This window comes from Diabrotica virgifera, chromosome 6 (assembly GCF_917563875.1).
Source record: "Diabrotica virgifera virgifera chromosome 6, PGI_DIABVI_V3a".
Lineage (NCBI taxonomy): Eukaryota > Metazoa > Arthropoda > Insecta > Coleoptera > Chrysomelidae > Diabrotica > Diabrotica virgifera.
In genome coordinates this window covers 209729403-209740013 of record NC_065448.1, presented here as the reverse complement: position 1 = coordinate 209740013, position 10611 = coordinate 209729403, and the positions used below count along the sequence as shown (strand labels likewise).

The 10611-nt window shown below is 33.5% G+C and overlaps 2 protein-coding genes across 2 annotated transcripts; both read left to right on the top strand.

Moving 5' to 3' along the window:
- The first annotated feature begins 3282 nt into the window (after positions 1–3282).
- LOC126885892 (dosage compensation protein dpy-30-like) lies at positions 3283–3886 on the top strand. Its single transcript, XM_050652687.1, has one exon. The coding sequence runs from the start codon at positions 3328–3330 to the stop codon at positions 3787–3789; it is 462 nt and encodes a 153-aa protein (XP_050508644.1). The 5' UTR covers positions 3283–3327; the 3' UTR covers positions 3790–3886.
- Positions 3887–4998: 1112 nt separating this feature from the next.
- LOC126886287 (uncharacterized) lies at positions 4999–5808 on the top strand. The gene has a single exon (XM_050653157.1). It carries the CDS (start codon positions 4999–5001, stop codon positions 5806–5808), a length of 810 nt encoding a protein of 269 aa, XP_050509114.1.
- The last annotated feature ends 4803 nt before the right edge of the window (positions 5809–10611 follow it).

Genomic DNA, 10611 nt, shown 5'->3' with positions numbered 1-10611 from the left:
TGGACGCTTGACTTAATACCTCTCTTCAAAAAATGAGACTTAACTTATTAAACAAAACATTAAAATTAACAACTAAAATGATAACAAACAAACTAAATGAAATTATAACATTAACAGAAGTTCAAGAGAAATCGTTAGAGTACAACAAACCGACATATTTATGTTTCTAGGACCTTAAAGGCAAGCGTCCACAGACCCGCATCGTACGCATCGGACGCACCGTACGCAACGGATTTTGGTTTGCCTTGTACAGAAACTTATGTAACCGCGTCCACTGATCCGCATCGTACGGATCGCATTATCGGCAATAATTGTAAGGCAAACTAAAATCCGTTGCGTACGATGCGGGTCTGTGGACGCTTGACTTAAGAAAGCATTTGATAGGGCCAAATTAAAGGACGTTATCCATTTGTTATACTCAAGAGAGGTACCTCTAGGAATAATTACAACGGTCGAAAACATCTACCAGAACAACATAATAAAAGTAAAAGTAGAAGATGAACTACCAGTGGCGTGCGGTGACTTTTTCTAAAGGGGAAGAGATTCAGTAAGGATATACAAATATTTTATTAAGGGTCGAGGGTCGAGCCACTTCCCACCTGATAACACTCTGATGCGCTATAGGGGCCCTCTATCAGCAAAGTGCTTATGTGAGACGTCCTGGGTACAAGGAGTCACACACTAAATCCTACCCCGATCAATGCGTGAGGCACTCTATTGCAACTATTTCCAGTGACTATAGTGACTTATCATTGATCTGTATTGCTTGCTCAGGCCTTAAGTCTGTTCGTTTCCTAAAGAAGAGATCTATTTTAATGTTTTTTTTAATTCCGAGGCATTTTCCACAACACACAACTTTCAACAATATGACACTTATGCCTGGTTGCACCAACAGATCTTAAGCTCCAGCTTAGCTAAGCTCTACTTATAGGTAGGGCCTCCTTGAGTATCTCTTACGTTGCACCATAATTTTCGATACTTACCTTATAATCGATTATATCTATTACTATATTATGATATTTTTATTATAATATAATTATAATTATATTATTTTAATTCTTATGTTATCCTCGTCTTAAGCTTAAGATATGTTGGTGCAACCGGGCATTATTTATACTTGACCTCTATTCTCCTATCAACTTCTGATAATTGTTGAATTCGGTCTTTTTTAATGGACTTGTAAAGTCTGTCTTCGCTTGTTGAATTTCTTGTAAAACTTTTGATGCATTTTAATACTAAAAAACTTCGTTCAACTGATGCACTTGTGACTGGGATAGTTTGTAGTAATTCACACAACTTGGACACTTCACACAGGGACTTTTTTTTTTAAATCAGTAGTTATAAGAAATACCCAGATTTTTGAGTATATCTTTATCACTAATGTGAGTTGTTTCATAAACAACACTTAACTTATAATGCAAAGCTGGCATATCAAAATATTTTCATTATTTAATCGTAGTGAAATAAATTCCTCTGTGGGAAATTTTGATGAATTATAATTAGAAATATTAAATAAGAATATATTATATAATTCTACAAATTTTAATTCGTTAAAATTTTGAAAGCGAAAATTCATTTTTTGTAGAATGTTATCAAAAGGTCTCTCTGTTGTCGACATTAACAATCTTCATTCTTTTTCTTTCATATTCAAACCCCATATTTTCAGTTTTATCCCAAATATTTTTAAACTGCTCTCGTTTTTAATTATCCTATTAATAAAGTCATTAATTTGTCTTAAACAAAATGAAATGTCAATTGACTTCATCTGGAAAATGTCAAATAAAAGATCAGTAAAAGGAAAAACCTCTGCAAAAAATTTAAATCGAAATATTATTTAAGCGAATGTATGTACCTAAGCACCCCTTAGAAGCAGTAACAGTCAGAGCATCCCACTCTTGGAAGGCGATCGAACGATCGCTTCTGCAGGGTACCAAAATTCGCGCGACTAGTGGGTGCCGTCATTGAACCCTGACTCCTTGACCAATTTTTATACGGGACAACTGCATGACAAACGGCGATTTTGAGATGCGCTTCTGTCAGGGGTGGACCGAATACATAGTTGAATTGTGTGCATAGTGCATATTGAGTTCCTTCCTATGCGATTAATTTTCAATATTTTTCAATGCCTATTGCCTAGGTCGTAATAATATGTAGATTACTGGGATTGGAGAAAATTTTTGATAATTAAATATTAGTTAATAATATATTTTGTTATATCGAAGTATATAATAGGGAAGCGGTGCTTCCCCCGCTTCCATGGACCGCACGCCTCTGTGAACTACTGACCCAATCGAAGCTGGCAATGGGATAAGACAGGGGGATTCCTTGAGTCCTCTATCTAACTAAAAATGGAAATCAAATGGGAGAAAAACAACTTAAAATATTCTGCTATGCAGACAATGTAATACTAATCTCTCCTCAAAGTGAAGATGATCTACAACGTATGCTGCACCAATTTAATATAAATGCCAGAAAACGTAACACGTTACTTTCCCCAAAAAAGACAAAATGCATGCTTATAACAGCAAATCCAATAAGATGTAAATTGGAGCTGGATGGTTAGATAATAAAACAAGTAATGGAGTTTAAATATCTAGGTATCACACTATACAGCTAGGGAAAGCTCGAAACAGAAGTGCAAGATTAAGTGAATAGATCAAACAAAGCCGCAGGCTGCCTAAATGACACAATATGGAGAAATAGAAATATCGGAAAATAAATTAAAGGCAGAATTTACAAAATAGGCATCAGACCAATAATGACATATGCGACAGAAACGCGATCTGGCAGAGAGAGGACAAAAATATTGCTCGAAACACCGGAGATGAAAACCCTTCGAAAAATCGATGGTAGGACTTTATGGGACAGATCTAGAAGTACTGATATATGACGGAGATGCAAGGTGGATATCATTAATAACTGGAAAAGAAACTCAAGAGTAGAATGAAATGACCGCATAAGTCGAATGACAACAAATAAGTAATAAGGCAGCGAGAGACGGTTCTCAATAAGAAGACTTATTAAAGGCACATAGAGAAAACAGAGAGGGTCATGTCTATATAAGAAGAAGAAGGATTTGGTACCTTTGTGTATTGATACGATGACGGTTGTATTAATATATGTGTTTGCTAATTTTTATATAATTTATCATATAAAGCTACGTTTTAATAAATTGGAAAATATTCTATGTATCTATAAATTTTGTACTTTTACGGTGAGTAACTAGGCAGCACGGTCATGCACTTAGAAAACACCTATGCGGTTTCAATGTATCTGCCTTTTTAATGTCAATAACTTGTCAAAGTCGTAAACTTATTTATTTCTAAAATGAATTCAACATCGAATAATTCTATAGCATCTGGCTCTGATCCCGTAATAACCAAATCCGAAGAATTTATTAACGGTAATGGAGAAAACGATGAAAAATATCAACCAACAACACTAACAGAAGCAGAAATTGCAGCAGAAGTATGTCACATCGCTGGTAATCCAACCTTTTGCAAAGTTGTTAAAGCTGCTTTAAAAATGGAAAATCAATCGGAGATAACCAAGAAGAGTTTTGCCGATTTAATGTCTCTTCCTACGAGAGAGTATTTGGACCTGACAGTAGTACCAATTTTAACGAGTGCTCTTATTTATTTGGGAAAAGAAAGACCCGTTAATCCAATAATCGCATTGGCTTCATTTTTAATTAAAAATAAAGCAGAGTATGAAGCGAGTTATGATCCAGGGCAGGCAACTCTTCTATCTAATGTGACTTCTTCGAGGGAATTACTTATTACCAAATAAAAATTAATTTAATGGCCAGAAAAAACAACAACTTTTGTATTTTGTCAAGTTTTTTATAATATATTTTTAAATTATACCTACTTTAAAAATTACTTTTTTAAAAGAAATAATATTTTTTAATAATTTAACGTTTTATAAATATTACAGTGTGATAAAACTTTATGTATTACTCATATATACCGTGAGATATGAACAGAACTTCAACCACGATTTTCTAAGTCCTTCCCTTTGCAATACTGGAAGGTTAGAAAAGGTAGTTGCAATTTATGGAAAAATCCACGGGTTTACCGTGACATTTTCCTGTGAAAATTAGATTTTCCATGAGGAAAAAAATGGGGAGTTGCGATGAATTTCTGAGTCCTGTCATATCCATAGAATGACAGGATACTATCAATTTTATGAAAAAAATTTTTTGGGCAGGAGAGTTGCAAAAGGACTAAGAGAGTATATAGATATACAAATATGTAATGAAAATAATGAAATTTTCATAATTTTCTGAATCCTGCCAACTTAATAAATTAAACATAATTAGTTGAAAATTATCGAAAAAAATGTTGGCATGACGTCTCCTAATGTTTAACTGCACTTGTCTCTTGGAAAATTCTGTGGAAAATTTTCACCCTGGTTCCTTGATTTTCTGAGTCATAAAATAAATTTTATTATAAAATAAATAATTTAAGTAGACATTATTTAAAATGGCAGTATGTTTAGTTACAGTTCACCAAGAATAGCTGAAAGTCTGAAAATAACCACGCCCATGATGCGCATTCGTCATCCGACGGATCTCGCACTGAGCGTTCACTTAATATCTACCGTTTGTAACGTGAACAAGTCGGTACAGTCTGCGAAACATTTTTTGTAAGTACGAACCGCAAAGGAGAATCAATTTAAAATTTGCAAATTTTGTTTGAATCGAATCTGAAGGGAAAAGTTTTAAATAATCAGACACGGGAAGTGATAGCAAACGTGATTCATTTTATGATAAATGAAGCGAAAAACAATGAACCGTGTAGAGATTTGAAAAAAGTGCAGGAACGTATGGTATTGGCAACAGGTGTTATTAAGCAGCGTTCAAAAAATTGCTCGGGAAATGCAATTAATTGAAGATGGCGAATATTCCTCATTTGTAACTCCAAACAAAAAGAGAAAAAAAGCGCTTCAAAAACGTGCTTGGACGATTTTGATATAGGGCGTCTTCGACGTTATATAATGGATTTTTGTATAACACAAAAACAAGTCCCAACTGTGAAACGCATACACAGAACATTTGCAGAGGAGTACAACTACTCAGGTTCCATAGAAAGCCTACGAACAGTAATTAGAAAGATGGGATTTCGTTGGCGAAAAACCAGAACTAATAGAAAATTATTAATGGAAAAGCCCAGTATTCAACATCTTAGACTGAATTTCTTACGTATTATGAAACGTTACAGAAACGCAAATCGCCCAATTATATACATGGATGAACCATACGTCCATTCATCTCATACCTACCAAAAGAGCTGGTCTGATAGTTCAAACAAGGGCATACAAAAACCAGTATCTAAAGGACAGATGCTTGTGATAGTGCATGCTGGAGGTGAAAGTGGTTTTGTTAAAAACGCTTATCTGCGCTACAAACCTACTATAAAAACAGGAGATTATCATGATGCAATGAACTACGACATTTACAAAAAGTGGCTTCAGGAAAAACTGATACCAAATTTGCCCCCGAACAGCGTTTTAGTGATTGATAATGCACCGTATCACAACGTACAAACTGAGAAATGTCCAACTATGTCTTCCAGGAAAGCAGAAATGCAGCAGTGGCTGACAACGCGAAATATTTCCTTTACAGATGACATGTTGAAATTTGAATTATACGACATTATAAAATTACACAAACCTCTGTTTAAAGCCTATGAAATTGACAAAATACTCGAGGATAAAGGACATTCAGTTTTACGGTTACCCAAGATATTATCCGGATTTGAATCCTATAGAGTTAGTATGGGCTTCTATGAAGCAATATGTCGCTGAAAAAAATGTCAGTTTTGATTTTAAATTAGTGAAAAGTTTGTGTGGACTGAATAAAACGATGACGACAAATGCTATGGAAATGGATACGAGAAAGGTTATAAATATCTCTTTTAACAAAAGGTACCTACTGGTACAAAGACACCATATTTATGCTTCACCGGGACCGAACATCTAATTTCTATTTAGTATTGCAATAGACGATTTTATTACTACTTTATTACCCTACTGCTTACGCCCTTTTTCTCCGAAACCTGTTGGTCAATATAATGGTAATATAAAGTATAAATAGTCAATATAAAAATATAATTTTTGGTTTATAATGCCATAATTTATAGCAACACAAGCGGTTTTTGTTGGAACTATTTTATTACATATCACTTTGTAAAAAATACTACAAATATACTGAAGAAAAGTAATGACAGTAATAATAATTGTGTACGGGACCTATTAGAAACTATTCAAACTTTACGTTTCTATATTTGTGTCTCCGATTGTACCTATATTTTAAAGTTCACCCGCGCGTACAGGCTATCTTTTTCCTTCCGAGTGCGTTCTCACTTCATTGTTAGCGCAGGCAGTTAGAATTTCAGACTTTCAGCTATTCTTGGTGAACTGTACATCTTTTTTACTATACATAGTTAAAAAATGTGTAAGAAAATTCGTGGAAAGTTACACGATTATCTGAGTCATGCCATTTTGCACATATCTCAAGAATGTTAATATAAAGCTCTTTACAATGAGGCAGGATGGTTGTGTAGTTATTTCGTATATAAAAATAAAATTTTAAGTCTGTAAAATTATTGCTGGTTGTTATACAAACAGATTCATATCACCACAATTTTCTGAGTCATGGAATGTCAAGTATGCTTAAAAAACACTAATCTAAAACCGTTTAAAACGTGGCAGGATAATGGCAAAGATATTTAATACATAAAAATTAATTTTTATATCGTTAAAACAATCGTACGGTATTAAATATTATTTTCTTGAGTAATGTCTTGGATTTTTACACACCTTTCAAATCTAATACCAAACTGTAATATCGTTATTTTAAGCGATTAGATCATATTTGTATCTAAGCAAACGTAATAAAAATAGGAAGAAAATCAATAATTTTACAATTAATTGGTTATAGTAGGGATTGTACCTATTATACAGGGTGTCCAGAAACTCTTCTAACAAACGAAGCCCGGAGATTCCTCAGATAATTTTAAGAAAATTTAACTCAATTCACCTAGTCCAAAAATGCTAAGGAAGCTAGAGCTCTTTAAAGATGGCGTATTGTAATTAGTTTTTTAAAATAGCTCCAGAACACTTCTATTTAGAAAAATGAAAACTGGTACACCTGTTTATCTTCCAAAGAGAAATCGATTTCATCAATTGTCAATTTTTAGTACCAGTCATAGGCGTCCGTTTAGGGTAGGGACACGGATATTTTATCGCATAACTTTTCTGTGTTTATTATTATATTTCTTGGATTATTAAACTATGGGGTATTCTTGTACTAAAAGGTACTCTTGCTTTAAGTCGTTAGGATATGCCGTGTTTTAGAAAAATCGATTTGAAAAATTTTTCGGTTTTTGAATTTGAAAAAAAAATAAAAAAAAAACTATTAGAAAAATGAAAACAGGTACAGTAGGAAAAATGAAAGAATACCCATGAACGAACATATAAAACACACTGTATTTTCCTGTCACCGTGTCACACAAAAAATTGGCCAGCGCAAGTACATGTAATAAGTATTGTTACATGTACTTGCACTGGACAATTTTCTTTGTGACACGGTGACAGGAAAATACAGCGTGTTTTATATGTTCGTTCATGGGTATTCTTTCATTTTTCCGACTGTACGTTTATTTTTCTTCCAGAGATGAATCGATTTTATCAATTGTGAATTTCTAGTATCGGTCATAGGCGTCCGTCTTGGGTAGATCAACGAAATCTCATAACTCGCTTTAATATTTAAGCGTTTTTGACAGTAGAGTATTAAATTATGCGGTAGTCTAGTACTAAAAGTTACTCTTGCTTTAAGTCGGCAAATACACTGTTTTTTTTTTAATTTTTTTTTTCAAATATTTCTTAAATGCAAAATACGAAAAATTTTAAAATTGATTTTTCTACAAAACGGTGCAACGGTACAGACTTAAAGCAAGAGTACCTTTTAGAACTAGAATAATTCACAATTTAATAATATAATGTCAAAAATGCTTCAAAGTTAAAGACAAGAAAGTTATGCGATAAAATAACCGTTGCCCTACCTAAAACGGACTATTATGACTGGTACTAGAGATTCGCAATTGATGGAATCGATTTATCTCTGGAAGATAAAAAGGCGGACCAGTTTTTGTCGATCGAAATGAAAGCTTTCTGGAGATATAAAAAAACTAATTACAAGGCGCCATCTTCAGAGAGCTCTAGCTCCCTTAGGAAACAATTTTGGATTAAGTGAATTCTGTTAAATAGTCTTAAAATTTTCTTAGGAATCTTAAAATTATATACAGGGTGTTCTATTAAAAAAACAAAAGTTTGTGTCACCCTGTAAATATGGGTATCCTTGTATATTAAAAAATATTTTTAAATTATCATCCTGTCTTTGCCCCACGTTTTACCTAAATAACTTTTTTTCGCATCTCTTACGACAAACGAGTAATTGGACTTTGTCACAATAATGCCCCACCCTGTATACCAAATAACTATAAAACCATCCTGCCTCTTTGTAAATAGACTTATATTATTGAAACATATGCAAAATGGCATGACTCAGAACATCGTGGAATTTTTCACGAATTTTCTTACAAATCTAGGACTCCTGCCGTCTTACAAGAACCCTTTAACCTTCCTGCCGATTACCGAAAAAGTATTGATTGCATTTGAGTATTATAACTTTTTAAAGGCAGGACTCAGAAAATCACGGAATCAGGGTGAAAATTTTTGCAGAATTTTCCAAGGGACAAGTATACTGAAAAAGTAGGAGACGTCATGCCAACATTTTTTTGATTATTTTGAAATAAATATGTTTAATTTATTTAGTTGCCAGGACCCAGAAAATCATGAAAATTTCATTATTTTCCTTACATGTTTGTATACATATATACTCCGTTAGCCCGTTTGCAACCCTCCTGCCCAAAAAATTCTCTTCATAAAATCCATAGTATCCTGTCATTCTACGGATATGGCAGGACTCAGAAATTAATCGCAAAACCCTATTTTTATTTTTTGGGAAAATCTAATTTTTACAGAAAAATGTCACAGGAAATTTGTGGATATTTCCACAAATTGTAAATACCTCGTCTACCCTTCCACTATTGCAAAAGGCAGGACTTAGAAAATCGTGGCTGAACTTCTGTATAATATCTCCCGGTCTAATACGGAACAAGTAAAAAACTTCGTTTGTACAATGGTATAAAAAGTTTATTGAAAAACTATTAAAAAGTCATCCAAAAGGATTCGCAAAACCTTTTCAATCTAGATCAGATCATCTTAGTAGATGAAACTAGCAACCTTATAAAATATGTGACATCGAGAAATATGATTTACATGTTGAAAATCTGATGTTAGTAGCGACTCTAAGTCGATGTTAAAAGATAAATTTGTTAAGAATGCTCAAAGGGCAACATGATTCACTGCTCGATAAGAACGTGTGGTTTTTACCAGTTCAATGGACACAGACCAGTTGGTCTGTTTTTGGGGGTTTGAACGTGTTTCTCCCATTTTTAACTGTTCTAAAGGACTCAGTTACTTCAATTTACATACAACCTTCGAAAAAACATTGATTTGATCTATTTTGAAGTCTATAGGGAGACCAAGTTTTCCATTTTAGTGGGGATTTTCCATTGTTTAATTTAATTTCCCATTTTTAATTTAATTTTCCATTTCCACAAATCGTTTTTCCGATTATAGCGCCATCTATCCATAATTCGAAAAAATGTCTCGAATAAAAGTTAATTATTCTTACGTAGGGAACCCAAATATGATATAAAAATGGGGGTTCATATTTAAGATTGTAAGGTAACTCCCCCACCTCCATAAGGGATCGTATTTGGTGTCAATCGATACATTTTTGAAAAATATAGTAATACACGTGTTTTTCAGTTTTTCGATCTGATATTCATTTCGCGGAATATCGCGGGGTTCCTATTTAAAGTTTTAAAGTTTTCTTCGTACACTTAGTAGACTTCGTACCCCCTCTCCCCTTCGTAAATGGGTCGCGTATGGTATCATTCGATAGATTTTTAAAGAATATTGAACACGTATTTTTGAGTTTTTCGATCTGATATTCATTTTACGAAATATTCGCTTTTTTTGTGAAACTTTCTGACCCGCCCATTTCCTTGCTCCCCGCTCTAATCGTCAGATTTTTAAAATAAACACTTTTCTGCATATACTTAACTTACCTTGTCTTAATCTGGCATTTTCTAGTTTTTCTATGGATATATTTTTTTGCGAACTGCCCCCCAACGCACTGTATTAAGAGTACATATTGTAGAGGTACATTTACAGGGTACAAAGTTTCTCCCCATGTGATTTTCTAACGCGCTCGAGTAACGCAGCAAATTCCCTACCATAATTTGTTTTTCATATTTTAATATTAAGTAAACAGAAAACAAAGAAATCGAAAGAAAGGAGTAGTGTTTGAAATTTATAGAAGTTAAATATATTTTTTGTTTATAGACAAATGCCTGGTTTACAATTTTTTTACTTACTTACTTACTTACTTAATCCAGAACTCGTCTACTTTTCGGTGTGAGTTATTAAGGAGTTAGGTTCTCCGTCGTTTTCTTCCACATTTCCTTCCATTTCCTT

Coding starts and splice junctions, on each gene's coding strand:
- LOC126885892 (XM_050652687.1), top strand. CDS start 3,328: ATGAATTCAACATCGAATAATTCTATAGCATCTGGCTCTGATCCCGTA.
- LOC126886287 (XM_050653157.1), top strand. CDS start 4,999: ATGGATTTTTGTATAACACAAAAACAAGTCCCAACTGTGAAACGCATA.